Genomic DNA, 27,824 nt, shown 5'->3' with positions numbered 1-27,824 from the left:
ACCCACTGTAGAAGAGGGAGGAGCTTAGGCTTGGTGCCTTCGTGGTTCTCTGTGATTTGGTGATTCTTTCAGGTGGCCATTGCAGAGCTCTTCACTTTGGTTCTCTTGTCCTTCTTGTCCTCAAGATAAAGGAAACAGTCTGTCACATGGGTGCTGCAATATTCCTGCAGGGAAAAGATAGCACACTCAAGCTGGGCAATTGGAGGAGAGTTTAATAATGTGGATACTTACAAAGGTGCAGCCAAAGTGCAGGAAAGACCACAAGGGTTAGTCATGACCCTGGGCCTGGAACAAGAGGGAGTGGCTCATACCTCCAGAACTCAAGTGAAGAAAAGAGGAGATCTCGGCTCCCACCAGGGACAGAGGACCCCAGCCAGGAGCTGTGACCTCTGACAGGGACATGGACGGCCTGTGGCATCCCCTCTCCTTCCCATCAGCTGACCTCAGTGGGAGGCCGGAGGTCGGGGAGCCAGCTGATATGACCCCACACTGGTCAGCCTGCAGTGGATGGAGGGGGCACAGAAAGAGTAGGACACTCATTCACTGGCCTCAACTCGCCTAACTTTTCTCTTCTACCAAAGCCTTACACTCGGCACAGACCAAATTTCCATCCTTCTGCAAACACGCTGGTATCTTTTCACAGCCCCACTGTGCTTTTGTTGTGCTGTTCCCTCTGCCTGAAATGCTGTGCCCTGCTCTGTTGCATTTATCAAGCTCCTTCCCACCTCAAAGGCCACCTTAACTCTCACAAGACCCAGATTGTCTTGAAAGTAACCAAGAATCCTTGCAATAGAGAAACACATGGTATATGCCTCCTCCCCCCACCATATTACAGGTAGATGGGGGGTGGACAGACTGCCGTCAACACACACCAGGATAAAGTATGTCTAGCGAACATTCATGGGGGATTAAAATTTGCAGAGGAAGTATGGTTGGCATACAAAATAACATTTAATGTTGGCTCTGATAGGGAAATAGGAATTTATCTAATAAACAATAGGGAAGGGTGTTCCCAGTACAGGCGGTCCCTGAATTCTGATAATGAACGGCGTGCTCTGGAAACAGTGAGAAGCCGTCCAGTATATCCAGTTCCTGTCCCATCTGGAGCATGTGGGGTGGGAGGTGAGATGGGGCTTTGCAGGAGACTGTACCCTGGAGCCCAGGGTCAAAGGGCAGGTGAAGTCCAAAGTGAATTTCCACTCACCTCTCAGCCCTTCTGGGCTCTCTCCCCTGGGAAACGTTGGTCCCCACGCAGGGGCTCAGGAGACCCTCATCTGTGTTTGGACTATTTGGATACGTTAAGGGAGGGAATGGAAAGAAACCGCCCCCACGGGCTGCCTGGCTCTGGTCACCGAGGGAGAAAAAGGCGCCACTGCTTTGGTCTGTGGTCTGTAACAGGATCCAGATGCCGCTTCACCAGGTTCATCAGTCAGTCCAGAGCTCTTCCTTTCTCACCACATGGATGTAACACCCTGCTATGAAATAAAGAAATGGCCTTCGGGCGCTGTAGCTTACAGATGTGCAATGACCTATTGAACAACCCCAAGCCTCCTCCAGCACTGGAATTAGTATTGGGCTTTGTCACCAGTACAGATCTCAGCAATGCACCATTTATCTCAGAGGAGTCACGGCCCGCCTGACTTGGCAAGTCTGCGTTGCGATGGTGCCGCGTCATTCAAATCTTACAGGACGGACAGAGGGGTGGGTGGATTTATCGAGAGCCCTCCTTAGAGGTCCCCACAGCCAGGCCTTCTTGATTAGTCCCCAGGACATTAGAGCGGTGAAAGGTGATAGATTCCTACAAAGAGCAAGCGTGTGTGCAGGGATGTGTGTGCAGGGGTGTGTGTGCAGGGGGCGTGTTTCTAAGTGAAGGTTGGTGCTGACTCATGGCCTGGGCCTTTACTGGACATGGGCTCCTGCCCTTTCATTTCTCAGGAGTTTGTGAAAGGTGGGAGATTTGAATAAAAAAAAAAATCAGTCAACAGATATTTATTGAGTGCTTATTTTGTACTCAATATGACATATAAAGGCACATGAGAAAAATAGGTATGGCCCTTGCCTTTCTGGGAGTTGCCATCTACTGAGCAATGTAATGAACATGTAGATCTGAGAAGGCCATGTGTATGATAGATTGTGTGATCCATTATTTGTTGAGTTCCTACTCCATACCAAGCAATGCGTTTACATGCATGCTTCTGTTTAATCGTCCCATTAACCCCATGCAGGAGGAAAATTTATTTCCGGTCCAGGCGAGTTAAGTGAAACTCAGTGAGGTCGGGTGACGTGTTGAGAGGCAGCAGAACAGAGCTGGCACTTGGATTCCAGCCGCCCGACTTCAGGGCCTGGCTCTTTCCTCCTCCCTGCCCTCCACCAGCAGTGTGGACTCACGGGGCACCATGGACACAGCCGAGGTTTCCTCTGGTCCTTTCCCGTCTATCATAAGCTCTCCTTCTGCTTCTCCCGAGGCGTGATCAGCCTTGGCCTTATTTTCATGACTAAGAGAGATTCCATAGCACACATCCTATTTTTCATGTGAAGCAAAAACAGTAGTGGTTGAGAGATGTGAGGCCAGTGTGGATGGTGTGAGTTCAGTGTTTGTGTCTCTAGGTAACCCAAGCCAATTTCATACATAGTAACGTGAGCTTAGATTCCAACCAGGTCAAAATTAGCAACCCCACCAGGTCAGCCTGCTCCTCCAGTAAAGAGCTCAGGGGACAGGTGGTTTTTGCTGTTTTCCGCAGGTCGGTGATGAAGCATCCTGGTTTGTCTGTTTGTTGGTTTCCCACAGAAGCAGACCTGGAAGATGCACAGGCCAACTCCATGGAGCTGGGTGTCGGTACTTCCAAGCCGACCACCTGTGATGCTTTGCTGTGAAACTTGAGGGGAGGGGCCGGGCACAAGCCAAACGCTCAGAGAAACAAAACTTGGGGGGCAGCTGGACCGCTGGACCATTTCTGAGTGTTAAGAGGAGATTGTGATCAGGAGTAATGAGGGGCAGAAACACTTACTTCTCTGTCGGCTCAAATATTGCTGGAGATGTGTTGCTTTTCAACGGCAGTTAAAGGGCCATTTGAGAGAAGGGATGGTTGGACTACTCACTGTCCTGGTCCATTACAGTCCTCAGATCTTCAGGCAGGTGCGTTTAAGAAAGGCCAAGCCGGAATTGTTCCCTCTTTCTTCAATAATCCTTCTCTTTATTTCAGCACTCTCTTTGTCTGTCTTTAGAAGGTGCCCAGCAGATACTTCTGCTTTATTTTTCTTCCAATTTCCAGGTTCCTCTTTCTCTCTCTGTCTCTGTCTCTTTTTCTCCTTTCCTCTAAAATCCAAAAGTAGCTCGAGGCTCCGAGTCCACACTCTAATGTTTTATCTCTGCCGCACTCATCCTGGCCTTGCTTACTCATTTTTTTTTTTTGCTATTCCTCTATGTACAAATGCAGCAACTGTAATAAAGCCACTATTCATCAGCAGGAGATGAAGGGCACAGAGGGCTGCATTTTTAGAGCTTTGGCACAATCGATGCAGCTGAAGAAAATTTCAGGTGTGTCAGTTCTCTCCACCATGCACTGTGCTCACGTGCGTGTTCTGGCGTGGCTGCATGTGGATGGTCCCCTTCTGGTCAGCCACACCTGAGGCTTCTCATCATCAAAGAGAATGCACTGATGATCTGTGCAGTCTGGAGGCCCTTGATGGCCTGTGTTCAAACAGGCCTGTTCTCTGTAAGAAGAAGCTTCTCCAAGGAAGGGAGTAGGGGGCCGACAGACAGACTGAGCAGGACACTAGCTCAGCAGTGAAATGGTAAACAAGCCTGTCCCTCCCAGGCACTCTCTCTCTGCCTGGATTCTGTCAGGATGTTGCATAGGCCAGGCTGTGGGCTGTCCATGGGGACCACACACAGGAGGGGAGAGCCGCCAGCCCGGTGGGAGGGGAGGGCTGCTTACAGATATAGGGAAAGTTGATGGGCCCTGGCTCGAGTATGGACGCAAGTGAGGTTGGGCATTGAGGCTCTGAGAGGAGACATGTTTGGAGTTTGGGGAGTTCCAGGGCTCAATCCAGAAGCCCTGTGTGTGCAGAGGTTGTTTCTCTGTTCTTTGCACATATGGTGGGACGGACGGAGGAGAGGATGCTCAGGGTGGGTGCCTAGTGCATCTCAAGACTGTTGGGGGGAAGGGGTGGAGATCTTCAGGGTTGGGCCAGGACATCTCCAATCCTTTCTGACTCTCCACTTCTCTTCCTGGCCTGCCTTAGGCTGACCTTTGACTCCTTCCTCGGTGGCAAGTGGCCATGTCTTGTTACACTTACCTGGATTAGTTAGGGAGGGTTGAGTTTGAAACCTTACTCACTTCCAGTTCATCTTATAGCTGATCCCCTTCCTGAGGGAGCTGAAATATCATGAAATACGTGTGTTTTAGGTGTAATTCTATAGAAGTGAACTAAGGGCTGTCTCTGGAAAAAGGGAACCTGTTGACTGAATTTCCCACCTGGTCTCTCCGCCAACTCCCCACTAACTAAGGCATCAGGTCTGCCTGAGAGTGCAGTTATGCTCGTGTCCACTTTTTTTTTTTTAATACTTGGAGAATTGTCTCCTGTGTATCGTTCTGTAAATGAGACAGATAGATGAGGGCAGGTATGAGGAGGTGGCAGGAGTTGGCCACCAAGTTACCTTTGTGATTCATCTCTCAGAAGCCACGTTAATTCCGTGGAGACACAGCGAGACTGATATCCAGCAGTGACAGTTTGGGCATCTCATCATGACCTTCGCTGTGCCCCAAACCAGGGCGGAAGCTATGCCAGCTTTTCAGTGTAGTATATCACAGGGGCAGCATAACTGTGCTGAAATTGGCTGTGTTGGAGCATGAGTGCTTCTGCAAATGAACATCTTTGGCCCTGTGAGTGCGGTGCAGTGTGGTGAGACCACTTCTGTTTCATTCCATTTCCAATCATTAGACACTCACAAGGAAGCCCAGGACGGTCCTCTCGTGTTCACCGAGAGGCTGTGAAATGCCCCTGTTGTGGGCATCAGAAACAATGATTCAAGCAGTTTAGAGGTTGCTGATCAGCATTTCCTGCCCCACTGCCATTCACCTGGTGTTTGGTCAAATTTCAGCTGCTGGAGGACAAAATAAATGGGACTCTGCTTCTGGCTTCCCAGGGCACATTGGGTGCAAGAACGTTCTCTCCCGTAAAGTAGTGGAAAAGTGTTTCAAATGAGAGTCACTTCTTAGTGCCCACCTGTGCTGTGGCTCTCATGTCACCAGAAACCAGAGAAATGTCTAAATGAATGGTTCTCAAACTGGGGTCCCCAGACCAGGTAGTGGCCCAGCAACCTGTACTTTGTCAGGACTTACAGATAGTTGAATTTAAATGTTGTAGGGACTTTTGGGAAGCCCTGGATAAGGACATTTAAGATCACTGACTTTGGGGAAAAATAAGCAAACAAACAAAAGCTGGGTTTGGATCTTGGTTCTGCAGGGTGATCATAGTTCATTTGGATAATATTTCTTAGATTCAGTTAACCTCATCTGTAAATTGGCAATAATAAGTGAATGCAACCAAGTTTTTAAGATGATAAAATAACACACATAAGAAAAAAAAATGTCATGAAGAACTTAGGGGTAAGACAGCAATAAAGATACAGACCTACTGGAGAATGGACTTGAGGATATGGGGAGGGGGAAGGGTAAGCTGTGACAAAGCGAGAGAGTGGCATAGACATATATACACTACCAAATATAAAATAGATAGCTAGTGGGAAGCAGCCGCATAGCATAGGGAGATCAGCAAGGTGCTTTGTGACCACCTAGAGGGGTGGGATAGGGAGGGTGGGAGGGAGGGAGACACAAGAGGGACAAGATATGGGGATATATGTATATGTATAGCTGATTCACTTTGTTATAAAGCAGAAACCAACACACCATTGTAAAGCAATTATACTCCAATAAAGATGTAAAAAAAAAAAGCACATATCATAGACTCACAGGATACCTAGCATATAGTAATATGCATTCAATAAACATCAGTTGTGAATATGAATTTAACCAATCCCTCCCCTTGCATCCAAGCAAAATTCAGAGCAGTGACTGCCCTTAAAGTCATGAATATGAATGATATCCCAGGTACATTGCTAGCAAAGCGAGCTGTGGAGTGTGTTGTTCTTAAGGGGGTTCACACCATGGTGGTTCAAATCCACATTTTAGTGAGGTAGCCTGAGAGGAACAGCATCAGGTGTGCAAGAAAAGTACAGCATCAGGGAGGTCCAGCTGCCTCCATTGGCTGCTCTTCCCTACCTCCTGCTCAGACTCATGGTATGTTCAGGATATTGTTATCACAGCCGACAGCAAGTCTTGGAGTTCACTCTAGACCAGTCCAGACCACATGTGCATCCTGGCTATTGGAGAGCTTATGAAAATGCAGATTCGTTCATTACATCTGAGGTGAGGCCTGAGTCTGTGTTTCAAACAAGCTTCCAAGCGATGATGATCTGCTGGTTTTCTGGTCACACTTTCACATAATGAAGGGCTAGCTCAGTGCTTCTCAAACCCTCATGTGCATACAGTTCCCTCTACGTTTATGCTGCTTAAGTGATGGTCTGTGGGCCATCAGCATTGTCATCTCCTGGGAGCTTACGAAAAATGCAGACTCTCAGGCCCCACCCCAGACCTTCCAAATCAGAATGCATATTTAAGTAAGATCCCGAAGAGAGTTACCAGCACAGAAATGTGGGACATCCCTTCAGGGTGTGTGTTTATTCGCATAGGACCCTGCACTTGTTAAATGCCCTGCTCTCACCATCTTGAAATTCTTAATAGTCCTTGAACAAAGGGCTCTGCATTTGCGTTTTGCACTGAGATGCACAAGTTATGCAGCTGGTCCTGGATACCCGGCTATATACCCCAGTGCTTTTCAAACTTTGGTGGGTGTGTGACCCAGCTGGGGTATTGTTAAAAATTCATGTTTCTGAGTTCCCAAAGATTCTGAGTCAGTAGGACAAGAAAATCTGTAACAAAATCACCTCATGTGATTTTGATGCAAGTGGTCCATGCCCACTTTCAGAAATACTCCTCTGGTCAGGTTTCCCATCATTTCTATCCTTTGTTGTCCAAAAAATGCAATAAGCAGCACAAAGCAAGCTGGACAGCTGAGCAGAGGTGTTTCTGGTTGAGCAGTTTTCCCTACAGGGCCTCTCAGCAAGCCTTTCCACCTGTGCCTGAGAGGCCCGGCAATGATCATGTGACATTTACACAAGTACAAGTGGAAAGGATGCATAGCACTGAAGAGCACATCTCGAGAGGGACTGCTTGGGGAAGCTGGTGTACTCAGCAGCATTTCTCAGGCTTTTTATGGTCACAGACAATTATGAGAATTCAGTGGAAGCAACCCTCCCTCCCCACTGAAAAATTCACCTTTGCACATCCTGAGGAGCACCCAGGACCAGGACTTAGAACCTGGCTGAGGCATCTGACTCTCCATCACTCCCTAGCTCTCTCTCCTGAGGCAAGTCACTAGACCATTTCCGACCCTGGAGGCCTGATCTTTAAAGTGGAGAATGGGTAAGATCATCTATCTCATCAATTTGCTGCAAGAATCACATGAGACAGGGTGGATATAAAAGTACTTTGTACCCTGCAAAAGAATGATTACATTGGAGGCAACATTATACCTACCGTGGCTAAGTTGCTATTTCCAGCATTATAGCCAGGATCAGGACACTGTGTTTGTGAATTTAGCCTCAGGCCATAAAACATACTCGGTGTAGCTAGAGAGGGAAATGCATGCAGACAGATTTGATGAGGACTTGGCCAGAGTAGCTGGGAAATTTGAAAGTGTAGGAAAAGAGAAGGGAGCTTCCACAATTTGGGGACTCCAGATGCAAAAATAAAAGAAAGAAAGTCTATTTTTACATGTGTGAACCATTTTGAGATTTTGGAAAATGCCTTTAGTCTAGCAGTAATTGAACATTTCTGCCCCTGGGTATAATGAGGAGAGATAGCAATGGTGGTGGTCCATATTTAGTTTTGACTTCAAAAGCCTTCTGTTGGAATTCGCTATTCTGAGATGGGAGGAAGAATGTTTAGTAGTTAAAAGCTGGGTTTCTGATCTAGTACACGTTATCTGTGCCATTTGCCAGAAGCATTCAGTGTCTCTGTTCTTCAATTCTTTTTACCAATAGAACCTTCCTCGTAGGGTTGGTTTGAGTATTGGGCAACTTAGTACACCCAGAACATCTTGAAAGCAATGTGAGGCATTATCATCATGCACATCATGGAAATCGCAGAGCGAGGGGAGGATGGGGGTAGTCCCAGGGCCCAGCCATTCTGAGGATGGATGATGGCTCCAGGCTATAACTATTGAATAGTTAGGGGCATTGAAATAGTCCTGTGCTCAGGGGTTTTCAGAAGCACAGAATCACTCAGGACCCGGAAGTCTGAAATAGCCAGTGTTCTGAGGCTGCAGTTCTGCAAGACCTCGGATGCTGAGTTCCAGAAAGTGCCACCCAGGCCAGAGCAAACAGGAGGTGCGCGTGTACACATTGGGGGCAGGGGACGAAGACAAGGCATGGTGACCAGGCATCTCAGCCTTGCCAAGAAGACCCTGATGGCTCCCGTTTCTCTGCGGTCCCTTGACTTACCTGTCTGGTCCTCCCTCCAGGTGCACGATTGACAACCGGGTCACCCGGGTGGCCTGGCTGAACCGCAGCACCATCCTCTACGCCGGGAATGACAAGTGGTGTCTGGACCCCCGCGTGGTCCTCCTGAGCAACACTCAGACCCAGTACAGCATCGAGATCCAGAATGTGGACGTGTACGACGAGGGCCCATACACCTGCTCCGTGCAGACGGACAACCACCCGAAGACCTCCCGGGTGCACCTCATCGTGCAAGGTAGGCGGCCTGGGGGCAGCCGGTGCAGGGATGGCTGAGAGAGCCTGTATCTGACACTTTCACTGTGATTCTCAATTGAGATGAGTCTGTCTGTTCCATCTGGCCAGGACAATTTCCTAATTTTCACTTTGCCATTTGATGCTAAAATTTCAAATCATTTTCCCATTGAATAGGACTAGGATTTGTTTTTTTGTTTGTTTGTTTGTTCTTTGCTTTTGTTCCAATAATACGTTTTCTCAGAAAATTAGTTCCTGATTATTGCTTTCCTTGGCTTTTTTCTCCTCTAAGTTTTTTTAAGGTTCCATCCAATGCTAAGCTTGCTTTATTTTAAGACCAGCATTTTAGCTCTTCTGGCACTGCGCATATGCCATCCCTCACACAGCCTTCAAAGAAGGCAGAGCCGACTGCAGATGCTCTAAACACCTACCTGGGACATGGCCGTCACAGCCACCTCTGTTGTTTCAAGCTTGTTGGCTTCTTCTCTCACCTCCCAGCCCTGGGTTTCTGATACCACGTCTCGCCTTTAATGCCTGTGTCTGATCCCCTGTGTTTTCGTTGCATCCCATTCCCCTCCCCTTCCTCTGAGCCTCTCACACCCACCCCCAGCTTTTGAGGTCTGTGTTTTTGCATCTCTTGCTTCTGCTGTCTCCATGCTTCCCAAGCCCTTCTCTGCTTCCCCATAAGCAGAGCAGGTGCTGGGCATTCAGACAACACACAGCCGTGCAGACGGATTCCCAGACGGGGGGCAAGTGCTCAGAATCAGACTTGGCCGCTTTCTGGCTGTGGGACCCCAGGTTACCAACTGTGACTCAAAGTTTCTTTTTGTAAAATGGAGTCAACGTTGCGAGGGTCCGTGGAGGGGATTACATTTTCCATGTACTGATGTGTAAACACTCAGGAGAGGGCCTGGCACACAGAGGTGCTGGTTAAGTGTTAGCTATTTTTAAAAAAATACAGCTGCTATTTTTTTAAACTTTTTAAAAACGTATTTAACTGTGGACCACATCCTTGTTCCTTTACCTCAGAGGTGAAGAACCTGAGCGATGGAGCCAGATCCTCTGCTGGTCTTTTCTCCAGCTCTCATTCCCAGCTCTCTTCATCCCCCTGAATGGCAGGTCCACAGCAGTAAGCTCCAGGTCCAGAGGCTCCTCCAGCATCCCCTTCCCTCCTTTCCAGCAGCCCAGAGGGAAGGGGAGAGCTGTGGATGGTAGGTGAGAGCGACAAGGAGCAGGAAAGGGAGGGAAGGGAAGGGAGCTGGGAGAAGGCAGGACAGAGGGCAGCTTGGGTCAGGGTCCCGACTGTGAAGGGTGAGGTCGGTGGGCAGTGTTGGGAAGAGGACAGGCTGGAGGGAGACCCACACAGGCTCTGGCGGCTCAGGGATGAGGCCAGTGGGGTGGGTGGCGCCCCGTGCTTTGACACAGCTTGGTCACACCAAGTTGTTTTTATTTTATGTTGTTTTCCCCTCTTTCTTTCTAAAAAGAAATGATGATGGTTGTTTCCTCTATTGGTTCTATATATGAAGATCTTCAAACTGCTGGAGACAAACAGCATTTTTTAAAGGAAATGGAATTGCATAGACAGTATCAGAATGTATCACAAACAGCAGAGTAGGTATTGTTGCATGAGATGGTGTTGGTGGGCAAAAGTTTTATTATTGGCCAGAAAAAGATTGAGAATCACACCGTTCTGTGAGGGAGTTTGATGGATGCCCCAGTGGCACAGTCGGTAGCACCAGGGGGTGAGTTTGCAGCCACACCCCACGCCCCCCACCCCATTCCCTCCCTCCCCACCCCGTGCACACACTTACTGCTGAGAGTGCCTGACAATGACAGACAGACCTTAGGAACTCTTCACCATCACAGACACTTGCCTTAGGAAGCAGGACCTCTACAGAACTGGAAAATGGAAGGAGTCGTGACAAACTCTGAAGCCTCCTTGAAAACAAGGATCATGTTTGTGTCATTGATTTTCCTTAAGGTCCCCTCCCCCTCCTCGCTCACACCCATACACTCCTGCCCTGTGCACCTGGAAAGTGCCTCAAACAAAGTGCACATTTAATAAATGCCCCTTGAGGCAAATGGCTGGGTTATAGCCCCAAGGACTTACACAGGCTCAAAGAGGGAAGGTTGAGAGTGGGTGGGGGGGAGGCGGGAGGGGCAGGGCATGGAGGATGGGGTCTAACATCAATCCTCTCTCGTATCCATGGGGACGGAAAGTGTCTAAACCCCAGCTAGGCATTTACACCTGTGGCTTGGCAAGGTGGCCTCTGAGCATGACATACCACCTCAAGTATCAGAATCTCATCTTGGGCTAATTTTCGAATGCTGATGAGTATATTGATCTGGAAACAAGCTGGGTTAAAAAAGATTCTGGTCTTGTCCACAGACTCAGCCTGAGCTAATCCACTGTCGATATGCCTGGACCAGGCATTATTGACACTTTAATGAACAGAGGACCATCGCTTCTTGGAGCCAACCTGTCCCTCCTCTTAAAAGCAATCAGACAAACTAAATAGAGCCAGGCTCCCCTGTTTCTGTATTGGAAAAAGGATACATCACCATCCAGGATTTTTAAAAAAAAAAAAAAAGAAAGAAAGAAATGTACTTATCTTGGAATCATTTACTGTACTGAACGTAAACCCTAATTCCCAGCAGAATCAGACTTCTGGATTCTGCTGACCTCCCTGTTCAACCCTTTGCAGCACGATGTTGGAATGGAAGACATTTTAACTTTTCAAAATGGTAGTACTGACATTAAACACATACTCACAGACAGACCCACACATATTAGCAGCAGCAGAAAATAACTAAACTCATATTTCCACCCATGAGTGTGTGTATTTGTGTACATGTAGTCAGCTTCATACATAAATAAACACACACAGAAGGAAAGTAATATTATTTTCACAGAATTAAGTGAGCTTACTAAAGTCTGAGATTGTGTTTCCCCCCTTTCTAGCAAATACCCCTACTGCCCCGCTTGTTCTTTGTACTGGGTCTTCTCTCTGGTTGCGATGCTGTGTGTTTAACTCCTGCTGAGACTTGGTGCCACCCGTGCATCTCCCTAAGTACCAGCCCCTCAGCCCCCTGTGCCTGCCCCACCCTCGCCTTCATTCATTCACACATAAATCGCCACTGAGAAACAACTCTGCTTCCCAGTACCCTGGCCAAGCACTCAGCACATGAAGATGAACGAAATGCTGCCCCTGAAGTATCAGTTGCCATTCGTGGGGGGAAGATGGACTTGTATGCCATTTGCCCAAGTCCTCCCCAGGAATTTAGGTTCTGGGAGTGTAGCTGTTATCTAAATCCTTCCGGAGAACGGAGTGCCTCCAAACCCTTGGGTCCTCTCACCCACCTGGTGTTTGATCAGATATTTTAATAGAGTTCAGGATGACCTATACAGCGACCTGGCTGGTCCGCTTACATGGCAGCCACATTTCCTGTGGGCTCCTGGGCACTCGCCAGTCCTCTGGCTCAAGCTTGGGCCTCAGGGCTGGGGCTTTCCTTGGCCCGGGTCTTCTGGAGCTTGGCTTTTAGTGCATCGTCAGCCCTTGCAACCCTCAAGGCAAGCCTTTCACTGGTGGCAAGTTCTAGATTTGTGCCTGGCTCCCTAGGATATTTTAAAAATCTGTTGATAACACATCATGTCCTCATAGTAAAGGAAAAGGGAAATAGCGGATGCTTGGTTCCTTTTTGGTTAGTGGGTCCATCTCTTCTTTTCTCACTACCTGTTGCTGTTGCGTTGTATTTTCCCTGTATCTTTTTTTAGGAAGATTGCTCTGGGGCTACCTAAATTCTCCCAAATCTTTCCCATGCTGTTGGGAGCGGGTGGTTTCCAAAGGTCTCGGCAGGACTGGTGAAATGGCTGGAGTGGGGACAGTGGTCAGGCAGGCCTGGGCTACAGAGAGAAGCCCTGAGGTAGAAGGCACAGGGGTGGAGAAGCAGCTCTGAAGTCGAGCTGTGGAGAGCAGCAGCCAGAGGAGGGGAGAGTGTGAAACCCCAGAGAACTCAGGCTACATGGCCAGGGCTGTAAGACCAGCCTGAAGGACGAGGCTGATGGCGCTTCTGATTCACACTGTCCAGGGGCAGCGTCTGGGGAGGAGCGGGCTCAGGGCTTCAGACAGAGCCCGGACAGTCATGTGGGGTGAGTGTCAGAGGCAGGTCAGGAACAAGGGGCGGCCTCAGGAGGAGACCGGTCCTGGAGCCAGTGTGGGAGGGAAGTGAGGGACAGCACATCTGAGCTAAGGAGCTACTCAGCACAGTGGCTATTTAAAATTAAATGTAAACTAGCTAAAACCAAATACAATTTGAAATTGACTCCTTCAGTCACACCAGCCACGTTTCAGGTGCTACAGCAGCCGCTGGGGACTGGTAGCTCCTGTGTTGGACAGTGCAGATAGAATATCCCCAGAGGCCTTGAACTGTCTGCTGGGCAGCAGGTGCTGAAATAAGAATGGGCATCATTGACTTCGAAGGCCGGCTGTGGGGTGGAAAGGGGGATAGGATTTTGGAGAGAAGATGGTAATTAGAAAAGATGGTGGTGCTTTAAAAACTAGAGAGACGTGGGACTTCCCTGGTGGTCCAGTGGTTAAGGCTTCGCCTTCCAACGCAGGGGGTGCAGGTTCCATTCCTGGTCGGGGAGCTAAGATCCCACATGCCTTGGGGACAAAAAACCAAACATAAAACAGAGGCAATATTGTAACAAATTCAATAAAGATTTTAAAAATGGTCCACATCAAAAAATCTTTAAAAAAAGAAAAACAGGAGAGACTTGTTGAAAAAGATGGAGGCCTGGAGTTCCTCTGTTAGCTACACAGAGTAGGACATCCAGAGTCCGAAACTGTGTCCCAAGGAGTAGAGGCAGAACCTGGGGACTGGATAAGTGGGTGGATTCAGGAGGTACATCCACCAGAACATCGAGACTCTGGCCTTGGATCCGGGGGAGGGTGACGCTATCACATCTAAAGTGCCCTGTGATGAAGCCACAGGTAGCAGCAGGCGGCCGGGAAGTGGGGAGGTGTTCAGATACTTGGACTTCGTGATTTTCCGATGCCTTGAATTCTCCATTCAAAATGAGTTTGTGAAAAGTAAGAAATACCACCCAGGGGTTTGCATGCCCACTTAGGCAGCCGGAACGTAATCTTTTAGACCAGAGTGAGGGCGATCCATCTACGAGTTATTAAAATTTGGGTCTAGCGCTTTCCATCTCTTTGACCTCAGGGTGCCCTGCTTTATGAGTGTAATTAATAAGAGGCTGTTTCTCCAGTTCAGCTGCGTATTTTAATCCTTTCCCCTTCTTGATCCTGCTGCCAAACCAAGCTTCTCCGAATATGGAAATGCTCTACCCTGTCTCCATTGTTTCTTGGAAGAGGCCCCATCCTGGAAAGCTGAGTGAATAAAAATGCTTTGTGGGACTGAATTGTTTGCCAAATTCAGGACAGTATGGAAGACATCCCCAGAGCCCTAACTGTATCTGTAAAAGCCCTTATGTGGCAGTGCAGGAAAACTGCCCTGGTGGTCTTCAGGGACCTTAGGGAATGCTCTACTTAGCAGCATGCAGAACCGGACTTGGCAGGTCTGCTGCTATACCTGCTGGGCTTCCATCTCACTTAGAGACCTACCTGCATGACAGAGGAAGGTAGAATGCAGTGCTTATAAAAATGAGGGCTGGCTTCCCTGGTGGCGAAGTGGTTGAGAGTTCGCCTGCCGATGCAGGGGACACGGTTCCTGCCCTGGTCCGGGAAGATCCCACATGCCGCGGAGCGGCTGGGCCCGTGAGCCATGGCCGCTGAGCCTGCGCGTCCAGAGCCTGTGCTCCGCAACGGGAGAGGCCACAGCAGTGAGAGGCCCGCGTACGGCAAAAAAAAAAAGGGGGGGGGTATTGGTGTAAAAATAATACTAATAAGAGCTTTTGGCCCTGTATCAGTTTTCTAGACCCTATTTAGGTCTCTCTTTTGTCATTGGAGCATCTAATCACCCCCTCCCTTTTGTTTGGTCTAAATGAGTTTTCCTATTTCTTCCTGGGCAGAATTAATCTGAAAATCCCTGCTATGGTTTGATAGTTAATTACCTGCCTTTTGGAGTCAAACAGCTCTGAAGCTCATGTGAAGGGGGTCCCCTGCTAATGTCTATGGAATAAGACAAGGATGAGAGGAGGAAGCCAGGTTGTGGCCGTCCATTCCCTGGGCTGGCGGGATTCTGGAGAGAAAGAGACCAGGCCGGAGAATAGCCAGCACCAGCAGGTGGCTTGCAAACAACAGAGCTTTGGTGGTGCCAGCCCTGCATTTACCTGGTATTGTCTCCCTGCTCAGAACCCTCCCCTCTTACCCGCCTGATATATATAATCGTGTTGCTTTCTAATCCTGAATAATTAATTGACATTGTCAAGCCAAACTCATTATTATGATTAAGAGAACAGGAACAATAACTTTTAATTTCTAGATACCTACGCCCCATAGACCCTCCCCACCAGAACCTGAACAAAAGGGAATTTGAAAAACAACAGATCAAAGGGAATAATATACTCTAATCCTTACACTGAAAGCAAAGACTTCTGTCTCTCAGACAGCCACATCCCCCGCTGAAAGCAGCCTGCCCCCTGGCCCTGCGAGGCTCCTGTGGAGCTGAAGAGACCTTTGCACCACCTAATTTCCATTCGGGCTACATCTCTCTGAGTCCATAGTAGAGGAAGCATCACCATCCAGCCCTAAGTCCACAGATGTCACCTTTTGAGCACATCTGCATTCTTCAGCTGCCAGTGGCCTTGTGTGACAGTAGGTCACATTTGCCATCCCAAACTGCTCTCCAAACCGTCTAGCCTCTTCCTTCCCCCGTTCAAGATATAGATCAAAATGCACATTTGGCCTGGTCATAAGACTGTACCTCTGAATTGGGCAGAACTTTCAAAAAGTCAGGAAATTAAATTCCACCACAACATTAAAGTGTTCCTCAAAGCACCCTGGAGAATGACAAGGAAGTAGGGCATTTTACCTGAAATTGATTTACAGAATTTCGACAGCATGCAAATGAGGCAACTCAGTTTTACCTGCTGAGTTTTTAAATTTTTTGATGCAGTTATGGACCATGGAGAGGCAAAAATTCTTAGTGAGTTTGCTCAATTTCAGTAACCACCCGGAACGTCATCCATCTGTTAAGCCAAGTAGGGTAGAGTCTATTAGACTAAAGAAATCTGAGAAAATAGCTATAGTAAAATTTATATAGGCTTAATAATGGCATTTTCTGTGCCTTCTGGTGTTGCTGGGAGGCTCTTTCTGTTTCCTAGGCAGTTGGGAAAACTCGGCACCTGCCTGCTGGTGCTTCCTGTTCAGCAAAGTAGGTAATAACAGGTCCCCTGTCCTATCCGCCACACCACTCAGAGCTCTAGGGAAGTAGGAAGCCCGGGTGACCCTATTGCTTCACAGCAAGCCTTATGGGAGTCAGGCAGCATCCCTCCAGGTAAGCAGTTAGGGTTCCCAAGGGGGGAGGTCTTTAAGCAACCACAGAATTCTTATCCCTTAGGTGGTTTTCTCCAGGGAGTCTGTGCTGCCTCAGATTCCAATACCAGAGGGTTGAGAAAAGTCGCTCTGATTCCTCCTGGATCATATGTAGCCCTGTAGCCTCCAAACAAGATGTGTTGTCATTTTCTACTGGGGAAAGGGTAAGCATGAGATTCTGAGTAAGCAGCATTTCCCAAAACATTCCTTTAGATTCCTGTTCCCGTATCACAGGCTCCCTATGGCTTACTCAAATTGAACTTGAAGCAAATATTTTTAATGAAGGATTGTATGAGGTGTCTTTATGGTTTTGTGATCCATGGGATCTGGCTCATGACTATATTCCTAAAGATTCTGGGAGTCATCCCTGTAAGGGTGTGTATAAAGTGATATCAAGGACAGCATCATTGATTTGAAGGCCGTGACTTTTGCAAACGACTCAAAAACGTCTAAACCCTCCCTCTTCTTCCTGCCAAATTGAAACATCTAGCTTCTTATGGCGTGGGGAGAAGTTGGTGACCAAGTCTCTTAGTCCATCTGTTGTCAGATGAGGATTGTCAGCTGTCATCTTTCAATTCCATTTAACAGTATTTGGAAGCTAGGCTCTGGGGACACACACGTGTTCAGAGTTCCCGCCCTGTCTAGCAGAGGAGACTGCTGTATTATTTGTTAATAACCCTCTTAGAGGATAACAGGGGTTAGGAATTAGGATGTTTATACGTAGAAATACGATGAATACACCAAAAGGGAAAAACTAATTTCATCTGCAAGATTAGGCAAAACTACAAGCTTGCGTTTCTCCAGGGTCTTCAGTGGTGAGCAGGATTTGCCAGGGGATCTGGAGAGAAGCGTCCTAGCCCTGGTGTGCACAAAGCTGGAAAGTCTGAAAACGCCTGACATGTAGGAGGAAGAGTGAGGATGATATGAGGTCCTAGGGCAGGGCCCCTGGGGTGAAACCACTGGACATGGGGCCAGAAAGATGGGCTGCATCTAGGTTGGCCTGTGTGTCCGGGAAGGAGCTCAGTGATGAACAGAAGGATGAGTGTCACGTGGTTTTCCTTGATGTTCTACAAGAACATCAATTTTCTTCCTCAAGGAAGGTTGCATTCGATTGCTTGGGCAAAGGTCAAATATCCAGAAGGCAATCAGTGGAATAGAAAATGGCAAGTGCCAGGGGGCAACAAACCTTGGAGGAGAGAGAAGTATTGGAAGGAAAGGATAGATCAAAACCCAACTGGTCCAGTGCCCCTCGCACATCCACATACAAAGGGGGAAAGACTGCAAAGACTCTTTTGTCATCAGGTCAGCATTTAAAGCACTAAAACACATGTTTTATAATTACATTCGCACTAATGATGATATCCCCTCGGTGTAGTTAAGGTGCCTTTCTTTGTACACTAGCAAACAGAGCCGTTGGCACTGAGGTGCTTAGCTCTTTCATAGTGATGATTGTGCCAGAGAGCTTGAGCATGCTGCCAAAGGTAAATGAGAACCACAGGAAGGGGTCTGCATCCCATCGGGTCCGCCAGACCCGCCCACCCTGGCAGCCACCTCTCACTGGTACCCGAGAGCCATTGGGTAGAGGAGACCTGGTGTTTCAGATGTCTCCAGGCCAATTTAGGATAGACAGTGTCACCCCTTGGAGTGTATCTTAAGATTTGTATCCCTGTTGAGCGTTGTCTGTGATAATTTAGTGTCTGATGTTGGTAAGAAATCTAATTGGCTTTTGCTGGAGTTCGGCTCAGTGGAGAAAGGCTCCTGGAGATGTTGGAACAAGATGTTTTTTTTCTTTTGAGAGATCTTCATTTCATGTTACTTGAGAAAAAAATTTATTGATTTAAAATTAGAGCAGTTTAATTTGGTGGCATGTTCTCTTTATGTCTCAATTATACATTCATGTCTTTGTGGTAAACTCAGCTGGTGGGGGGATTAAGAATTCAAAATAGAGGATTTTCACTTGGCAAATAGTGCTTTCTACTGTGATTAATTGGGAGTCTGCCCAGTGAACCCAATGTTGGCTCCGTTGGGGATGGAATAGCTTAGCAGAAAGAAGTAAATTTCAGGATTTAGGAGTCCCGGATTCCGGTCTGAATCTTGACATAAGTACCTGGAAAAATGACCTACTTCTGTAATCTATTTCAGATTAGACACACTTTATAGAAATGTTTTGATGTATCACCCAATCTAATTTGGAGGAAGGTACCAACTAGAAGGAAGCCGAACATCGCTAGAAAGTAACGTCCTTCATTTGTGTAATTGTTTATCAGCATAAAGGTTTCCAGGCCCTTCCTTCCCTTTGTCTTATGTTGGCTACTTTTAAACAGTCCTGGTCCTCGGCACCAAGAATGCGTACGTGTCCTGTTGCGGATATGGGTCTCCATTCCCAGGAGGCTGTCTGGGTTGCATTCCCTTTCCCCATCCGGGTCCCCTCCTCTGCACTCTGTGTGCCTGGTTTTCTGACCTCTGACCTGCCATCCCCAAGGGAGCATTCCTCTGCTCCCTTGCCATCACCCCCTTTGCTCTTACAATTCCACGGGTCTGGTTTATGGAGGTCTTAGACTGCTATCGTGCCTGCGCTTCAGAAGGGGGACTTGTGCTCACGCTGCCCCTCACTCTAAGCACCCAAGCTAGCCACAACCTTTCTCACAACCTTGAGCTAAGGGACCAGAAAATTTGATTTTCCTTTTCCCCTTTCACTCACACATAGACTACCGTGTGTCGAGTACTGAAATACGAGTTGGAATAGATACAAAGATGACTGAGACTGCTCCCCATGATCAGGATATAAAATGGGGCTGAGGCAGCAGCAACTAGGGTTTAAAGGGGGAACTGCTGGGACAGAGCTGTTCACGAACATCCTGGGACTAAGAGAGAGATGCTCCTGCGAGCTGGGGAGCTGGCTTGGGTGTCCGGGAAGGCCAAACAGATACAAGGCTTCTGAAAATGATGGTCTGACATTTTAGCTCTGGGCTGCTAAAATGAAAATAAAACAACTAGTCTGCCCACAGCCACTCTGCTCTCCATCACCCACACTTTCTCCACTCGCAGCCGGAGTGCTCTTTTCAAGCCTGGATCTGATGGTACCTCAAGGACTTGACCGAGGGCTGCACATCCTGGGACGCCTCCTCTCCACTCCTGGTTCACATCACGCTCCTGCCTCACTGCTCTCATTGCATTTTCCTTTACTTGTTCTTTCTGGTCGTGGAAATGACCAGAAATGGCCTTTCTCCCTTCTCTGCCTTCTGCCTTGCAGCCTTTCCTCTTTTCACTCAGTTAACCCCATTTATCCTTCAAACTGTAACTTGAATGCCACGTCCTGAGGGAGCTTCCTCAGACCTCCTGTCTTAGGGTAACCTCCACCCAGCCTCCCCCAGGACTTAGAATCATGCAGCTCTTTGTATTTCTCACCATAGTTGTAATTCGGCATTTGTTTTGTGATTAGCTGATTGTGTCTGTTTTCCAAGGAGCCTGTCTGCTTTTGCATTTTATCCTCAGGGCCTAGAACTTAATAGGGGCTCCCAGGCTACTTGTTGGATCATGAATGGACCCATAAAGCTTCTTTTTTCAATCATTAAGCTAATGGATTTATTGTGTGTCGAGACTGGCTGTGCTAGGCTAAATAATGACCACCCAAAATATCAGGTCCTAAGTTTTGGAACTGTGAGTGTCACCTTACATGATGACGTCTTTGCAGATGTGATTAAGTTAAGATCTGACATGGAGAGATTGACCTGGATTAACTAGGTGGGCACTAAATGTAATCACATGTATCCTCATAAGAGGGAGGCTGGAGATTTGATACAGACACACAGAGGAGAAAGCCACGTGAAGATGGAGCAGAGAGAGACTCCGAATTGCTCTCCTTGGCAACTGGAGTGATGTGGCCATGAGCCAGGGAGCAGCCGCCAGATGCTGGAAGAGACAAGGAACAGATTCTCCCCTAGAGCATCCAGAGGCGGTGCAGCCCTGCAGGTACCTTGGTTTCAACGCAGTGAAACTGATTTTGGACTTCCTGGTCTCCAGAATTGTGGGAGAACACATTTCTATTGTTTTAAACTGCCGAGTTTATGGTACCTTGTTACAGCAGTTGCAGGAAACTAATACACTGGCCTTAAACCCTGTGAATCCCTGGTGGCTGAAAGTCAGAAAAGGTTGGTATTCCAAATCTGCCAGAAGTTCAGGTTTGGCCAATGTGAGAGCTGAATAAAGGGTCATCTTGCGGGCAGGCTGTTTATTTCTTCTTTAAAGGAATCTCTTTGGACAGCCACGCTTGTGATGTAGATGTTTGTACAACATCAGCTCCTTTTCCTTGGGGTACCTACAGGAGGTGACGGAATAATCCAAATGCCGAAACAGAGACTCTACTTTTTTTTTTTTTTTTTTTTTGCGGTACGCGGGCCTCTCATTGTTGTGGCCTCTCCCATTGAGGAGCACAGGCTCCGGACGCGCAGGCTCAGCGGCCATGGCTCACGGGCCCAGCCGCTCCGCGGTGTGTGGGATCTTCCCAGACCGGGGCACGAACCCGTGTCCCCTGCATCGGCAGGCAGACTCTCAACCACTACGCCACCAGGGAAGCCCGAGACCGCCTCTCTTGTTGATCAGCTACACGTGTAGAGCTTTAGGGCATCTGACTGAGGACAGAAGTTTGTGCACACAAGTAAGAGTGGGCTGGGCCCAGGTTTCCCAGACGGTCCTTTTCCCAAGAAACATGTGTTCTCCTCCGTGTGGGATTTGTTAAGGTTGGAAGTAAAATGAGGTTAATGTTTACATCTTTGTAAAAGTTTCAGGTTTATATGTTTACAAATAAGGGGGAAAGAGTGTGCCAGGCTTTGTTTCAGTTTGGAAGTCTGAGAGTATGGCTTTTGGATTATTGAAATAAAACAGATCACCCAGTGGAGGTAAGATGTACAACAGGCCAGGAGAAAACAGTAATGGCTAAAATAAGACAGGATAAGCTGTGACAAAGCGAAAGAGAGACATGGACATATATACACTACCAAACGTAAAATAGATAGCTAGTGGGAAGGATCCGCATAGCACAGGCAGATCAGCTTGGTGCTTTGTGACCGCCTGGAGGGGTGGGATAGGGAGGGTGGGAGGGAGATGCAAGAGGGAAGAGATATGGGAACATATGTATATGTATAACTGATTCACTTTGTTATAAAGCAGAAACTAACACACCATTGTTAAGCAATTATACTCCAATAAAGATGTAAAAAAAAAAAAAATCCTGCATAGATTGAGAGGAAGTCTAGCCCTACTGGTGATAGCTGGTGACACTGGCAATGTAGGCCAGGGTGGCCCATCGCACTCAGAAGAGCAGGCAGCCCACAGGCAGCACCACAGAAGGTGAGCTGAGACAGGGTCCTTACCATCCCTGCCCCCCGCCGACACCCAGTATCTCCTGCCTCACCTTTGGCCCAGGCCCCGGGTGAAGAAAGAAGCATTTATAACATAAACTTGTCCTTCCTTCAAGCATTCACTATTCAAATATTCATTGATCTCCTCCTATGAGCCATGAATTATGCTAGACTCTGGGGTAGAGTACAAAGACCAGATATTTGTCCCCAAAGAAAAGACTATTGCTAGAATATTGCTAGCGGGTAACAAGAGAAGTGAAGAGTTCATGGTAGTATAGGGAGAGGGTCGGGGCAAGGACCAGGGGGTATGGCAGTGCCCCGGAGAGACCCTTACCTCCAAGAACCCCAGGGGACCCCCAAAGGCAAGCTTCACCTTAGTGAAGCTCTGAATAGGGTTAGCCAGGTGAAGTGGGGCAGGTGGGTGGTCCCAGACAGGTGACAGTGTATGCAAAGGCCAGGAGATGGACGGGAACGTGGCCAATTCAGGAAACCCATAAGCATCCTTCAGGCAGGCTCTGAGAGGAGAGGAGAGAGGGTGGCAGGTGAGACCGGAGAGATGAGCTCCAGCCAGGTCCCACGAGGTCCCGGAAACTGGCTACAGAGTTTGGAATTTTTCTCAAGGGCATAAAAAGCCCATATTAGAGGAGAAAGGACCCTATTCAGGAAGATTTCTCACAGGGTTTCTGTTCTGCCGAGAGGGCTCCTGGGAGCCCAGTGAAGGCAAGGAGGCCTTGCCTGGGTCATCAGCCTTCCCCCATTCCTTCCCTTGGGCTCCCAGAGCTGCCGGGAAGAAGAGGCCATGTCAAACCCGGCGCGTAGCCTGTATCCTAGCCTTGAGCAGGTGTAAACTGCTGACTGATGCTCCGACTTGGCTGCAGTGCGTTCCCATGTGGAAGATCAGTGGGGTTGGTGTAGAGGTGAGATGTACAATCTGTCCTCCCTGGGATCATCCTCCCATCTCCCATCTGTCTCTCTGCGGCTGTTTTTCCTTTGATCTTACCAGCACCTTCTGTTTCATTGCCACCTGTACTTTTTGTTGTCTTCTGCCTCTTGCAGCATTTTATTTTTTTCATTTCTTTCCAATCTTGTTCAGGTGTGCTCTCCTCATCACTCTGTTGTCTGGTCCATCACCTCACACATGTGGCCACACCATCTTCACTTTGACCTTCTGGTCTCCGTCCTGTGCCCCCTTGTGCTCATGGCTTTGTTCTCATGTCTGTCTGCTCTCCTTGCTCCCCTATGTTTTCTTTCTGTCGCTCTTCCCTCTCTCCTCCTCCCTGGCCCCTTCTCCTCTGGCATCCCTCAGTGATGCCCATGGTCTTTTCGTTCCAGTCCACAGCCCCGTACCACCCAGCTGATCACCCCTTCTGGCTCCTCGGACAGGCCACCTCTGTCCTCCGACCTGTCCACTAGGACATTTTCTTCTATAAGTGGCCTCCATGGATTTCCCTCCAACACCAAGAGCTCACATGGCTCTTGTGCAGAAAATAAGATAATCAAGTGCACTTTTTATTTATGTATTTTCATTTTGCTTAATAAGCACATCTTGAAATTGAGCTGCATGTCACTCACACTGTATCACTTCCCCTGGGGAGTCCACATTCAGTCTCACTTGAAGTTCTCTCCCTGCGCAGCCCAGGGAGGGAAGATGGTGCATTTAGAGTTTCTTTGTTGAGCTTCAAACAAGGTGTGTCTGTGTCCTTTGTCCCTAATGCAGTTGTGTGTTTTGGAGAGGGGGTCGCATCTGTGTATGAGGCAGAAGGGACTCGCAGCGGATCATGGTGTATTGGGTTTGTCATGTTTATTAGCCACAGCGAATGTGAAGGACCACAGAGGGAAGGAGGGCTCAACCCTGGGGCTGGGAACTCCCAGGATGACTTTGGAAGAGGGACCATTCTGAAAGGCTGATGCTTTTACTCCACCTGACTCTCCACTGATCCACTCAAGAGAATGACAAGTGAAAGTGCCAGTTGTCAGAAACATCATGGCTGCTCCCCCGGCCGCCTGGACTGCCTGTTATCAGGCCTGGCCTGGCCACAGGCAAGAGCAGCAGGAAAGAGGGGTTTCCTGGAGTGGGGCAGTGGCCACAGTGCAAACATCTAAGCTGAGTTCCAAGGTCTTCCCTGACCCCTCTGGGGTGGAGGGATCTTCTCAAAGGCTCCAGGCTGGGGTGCTTTACTGGGGTACAGTGTGTCCGTAGATGTGCTGATGTTGGGAGGTTGTAAACATAGCTTCTCATCTAATCTCACCTTTAGCGGCCACTGGAGGAGAACAGGGCGCCCAGGCTTTCATCAAGCGGTGATCGTGATATTTACAGCTGTACGTTATTGAACCCTTACTACATGGCAGCCAGGAAGTGGGTGAAGCACTTTATGTATGTTATCTTGTTTAATGCCCAGAACAACCCAGTGCAACAGATGCTGTTTTACCCTTACTTTAGAGATGAGAAACAGGTGCTTGCTAGCCTGGGTAGCGTTCCACATCAGGAGGCAGCAGAGCCAGAATCTGAGCTCAGGCGTTCTGACTACACAGCCCCACCTCAGGCACCATGCTCCCTTTCATGAGCAAAGACTCAAGTTAATCTCACTCAGAGGAGTCTGATTCCCAGGTGGGAATGGGCCCCATGAGCATGGACCACAGGCTCAGACCATTCCAGAACTAAAAGCACTTTGAAGGCCACCTAGCCAGTGGTTCTCAACTCTGTTGCATATCACTGTTACTTGTGGGTATTGCTAAGCAGCAGCAGTGTTGAAGGCCTCCCTGCTCCCAGATATCTGATTCAGTTTTTACTGGGGATGAAGACATGGCATCCTTATTTTTTTAAAACACCCTGGGTGCTTGTATATCTCATCCATGTTGAGAACCACCGTTCTAATATTACAGATGGGAAAACATGAAACTTAAGAGTTTAACTGGCTTGTCCAAGGTCACACAGGTTACAGGAAGTTATGAGGACCAATCCCAGTCCTGCTGCCTCTCATCCAGGCTTTCCCTTGCCCCTGATGAAAGACAAATCCTTCCTTATGTGTGTGAGAGGACACAGTAGACATGATGGGTAAGAACTTGCCCTGACACATGACTGGGTTAGGATAGTAGCTGTGACCTTGGGCTTCAGTTGTCTGTGCTTTGGGTTTGTCTCTTCTGCAAAGAGAGCATAGTAATAAGGCCTGTCATAGCAAGTTGTTGTGAGGTGATAATGTGACATGATACCACCTAAAGGTTTCATAATCCTGCCCAGCATATGGTAATTATTTCATCTTATGGAAAGTACCCTACATTAAACATCAGTCTTGCTAGCCATTCTCAAAGTAGTCTTAACTTTAAATTAGAAAAAAATAGTGCATAAGTAAAAAATGTTTATTAGACTATAAAATCACTAAGGATGGCATGTGTTCTTAAACTGTACCTTGAACCCAGTCAGAAAATGGACAGAAGACCTAAATAGACACTTTCCCAAAGAAGACATACAGTTGGCCAACAGGCACATGAAAAGATGCTCAACATCACGAATTATTAGAGAAATGCAAGTCAAACTAAAATAAGGTATCACTTCACACCAGTCAGAATGGCCATCGCCAAAATATCTACAAATAATAAATGCTGGAGAGGGTGTAGAGAAAAAGGAACCCTCTTACACTGTTGGTAGGAATTTAAATTGGTGCAACCATTGTGGAGAACAGTATGGAGGTTCCTTGAAAACCTAAAAATAGAGTTACCATATGATCCAGCAATCCCACTCCTGGGCATATATCAAGAAGAGATGAAAACTTTAATTTGAAAAGATACATGCACCCCAATGTTCATAGCAGTGCTATTTACAATAGCCAAGACATGGAAGCAACCTAAGTGTCCATCAACAGATGAACGGATAAAGAAAGTGTGTTGTATACATACAATGGAATACTATTCAGCTATAAAAAAGAATGAAATATTGTCATTTGCAGCAACACAGATGGACCTAGAGATTATCATACTGAGTGAAGTAAGTCAGGCAAAGAAAGACAAATATCATATGATATCACTTATATGTGGAATCTAAAAAATAATAAAAATAAATCTGTATACAAAATAGAAACAGACTCACAGACATAGAAAACAAACTTGTGGTTACCAAAAGAGGAAGGTGGGGAGGGATAAATTAGGAGTATGGGATTAACAGATACAGACTACTATATATAGATAGATAAACAACAAGGATTTACTGTATAGCACAGGGAACTATACTCAATATCTTGTAATTACATATAATGGAAAGTAATCTGAAAAATATATATATATGTATAACTGAATCACTTTGCTGTACATCTGAAACTAACACAATATTGTAAATCAACTGTACTTCAATAAAAAATCAGGAAAAGAAGTTGAGCAAGTTGACATCACCTGCAGGCCCTTGCTGAGGGCTTACCGATGGCATGTCTGGCCACCTGTTGGCTGAGGTGGGCCTAGCATTCAGATCTAGTGTCGCCATGTTGCCCCTAGCATATTACTGCAAATGGGGCTGCTGTTCTGTCTCCCCTGGTTCTTCTCAATGTCATCACCAGAGTAGAAGTAAAGGCATTTGCAATGCTGATGCTGGGGAATAGCATTAGCACTTACCTTACAGACTAACTAGGCCTGTTCTCTATGGAATTGTTACTCTCAGGAGGCATGAGATTTTTCATTATTTTTTCTCAATTCTATTTAACAGAGAAGTCATGGTAGAATGGTGTTTCCTCTTGTCCCTTAACTGAGGAAATGCTATTCCTCCCAAGTCTCCCCTTCCCCCATTGGTCCCTTCCTATATGGCTATTTTACTCTCATCTTTTTCTTACCTGTTGGTGTCCACACCTTTACTCTTCCATTCTTTTCACCTGGGCTACATCATATCCGATGACTTGCCCGAGACCATGACTTCAACTACTGGGCTTTCACTAATGACAGCCAAACACATCTTTGTATTCAATGCCAGCAAGACTGTATCTTCAAGAGCCTATTGGATTCACCTCTGGGAAGTTCTGTGACGTGTTCAACATTGAACAAATCATCTCACCCCACTGTCCTCACCACCCCAGATTCTCTCCCTTGTGTATTAGCAACCTTGAAGAATGGAAACACTATATCCCCATTGCCAAGGACAGAGAACTAGAGGTTGTCCTTGATTCTTTCCTTCCTATAGCACCCCTAATTCAGTCAATCACCTGATTCTATAGATACCCCTTGTTCATATCTCCCCATCTTTACTGTCACTGCCTTGGTTCAGGATCTTATCTCATTTTACCTAACCGATTGCCTTATATACAACCTCTGTCCTCTGCTATACATCCTCTGTCCAGTGGTCACAGTAATAATAATAGAAACATTTATTAGGTTCTTACTAGATCATGAGTACCAGGCTTAGCACTTACAAAATCTCACTTAACTCCCACGGTCGTCATAGGCAGTAGGTGAGAATACGATATCTACACCTTGTAGATGAGGAAACCAAGGCTAAAAGGGCTTACAATCTTGCTAGAGATCATAAAGCTTTCACATGGAAGATGGGGTTTGAACCCTTATCTGTTGTTGAAAGGATGCCCGTGGGTGGTTTACCCCCTCCTCGGGAGGCTGAGCTTTTGCTGTACTTTCTCAAAATCATCCTCTTGCTAAGTGCTGCTTCTTGCAGAGAAGAGTCCTTTTTCTTTTATTTTTTGGGGTTTCCCTGTTTCCTCAGCAATGTTGATTTCACTGCATTTTCATAATATTTCATGCTTTAATTTAATGTATTTAGTGCTATTGTACAGTGCCCTGGGCATCTCTGGAGAAGCAAGAATTTTATAAATAAAATTATTATTACAGCTGCTCTGATAGCAGCCCCTGAGCTATTTAGTAGATATATCGATTACTTTCAGTGTTGAAAACTTTCACCTAAAGCCCTTTATGGCCCAAGATCTCCTTGTCTTTTGCTGCTGTATCCTGCTTGTTGGAGTCTAGACCCAGTCATGCAGCTTTTCTCCTTACTCTCCCCAGAGTTCCCTGTAATGTATTCTGGAAAACATGACCTAGGTTTCTTTTTCATCTTTTTGAATCACTGAAGTTCCAAGACCTGTTTGCTAGACCTGTAATGTCAGT

At 47.3% G+C, this 27,824-nt stretch overlaps 1 protein-coding gene across 4 annotated transcripts in view; it reads left to right on the top strand.

Annotated features, from left to right (window-relative positions):
- NTM (neurotrimin) overlaps nucleotides 1-27,824 on the top strand; it is a gene marked incomplete at its 3' end in the record, with an annotated part of 926,915 nt that overhangs the window by 744,860 nt on the left and 154,231 nt on the right. For all 4 annotated transcript variants that reach the window (XM_079708581.1, XM_079708580.1, XM_079708579.1 and 1 more), the window contains exon 3: nucleotides 8,647-8,879. In XM_079708581.1, the coding sequence (XP_079564707.1) occupies nucleotides 8,647-8,879 (233 nt within the window). The remainder of the gene's footprint in view (nucleotides 1-8,646; nucleotides 8,880-27,824) is intronic.

The sequence above is a fragment of the Hyperoodon ampullatus genome (genome assembly GCF_949752795.1).
Source record: "Hyperoodon ampullatus genome assembly, chromosome: 7".
NCBI classification, from domain to species: domain Eukaryota; kingdom Metazoa; phylum Chordata; class Mammalia; order Artiodactyla; family Ziphiidae; genus Hyperoodon; species Hyperoodon ampullatus.
The sequence above is the reverse complement of the archived record's forward strand: the minus strand, read 5'-3'. Positions and strand labels throughout refer to the sequence as shown.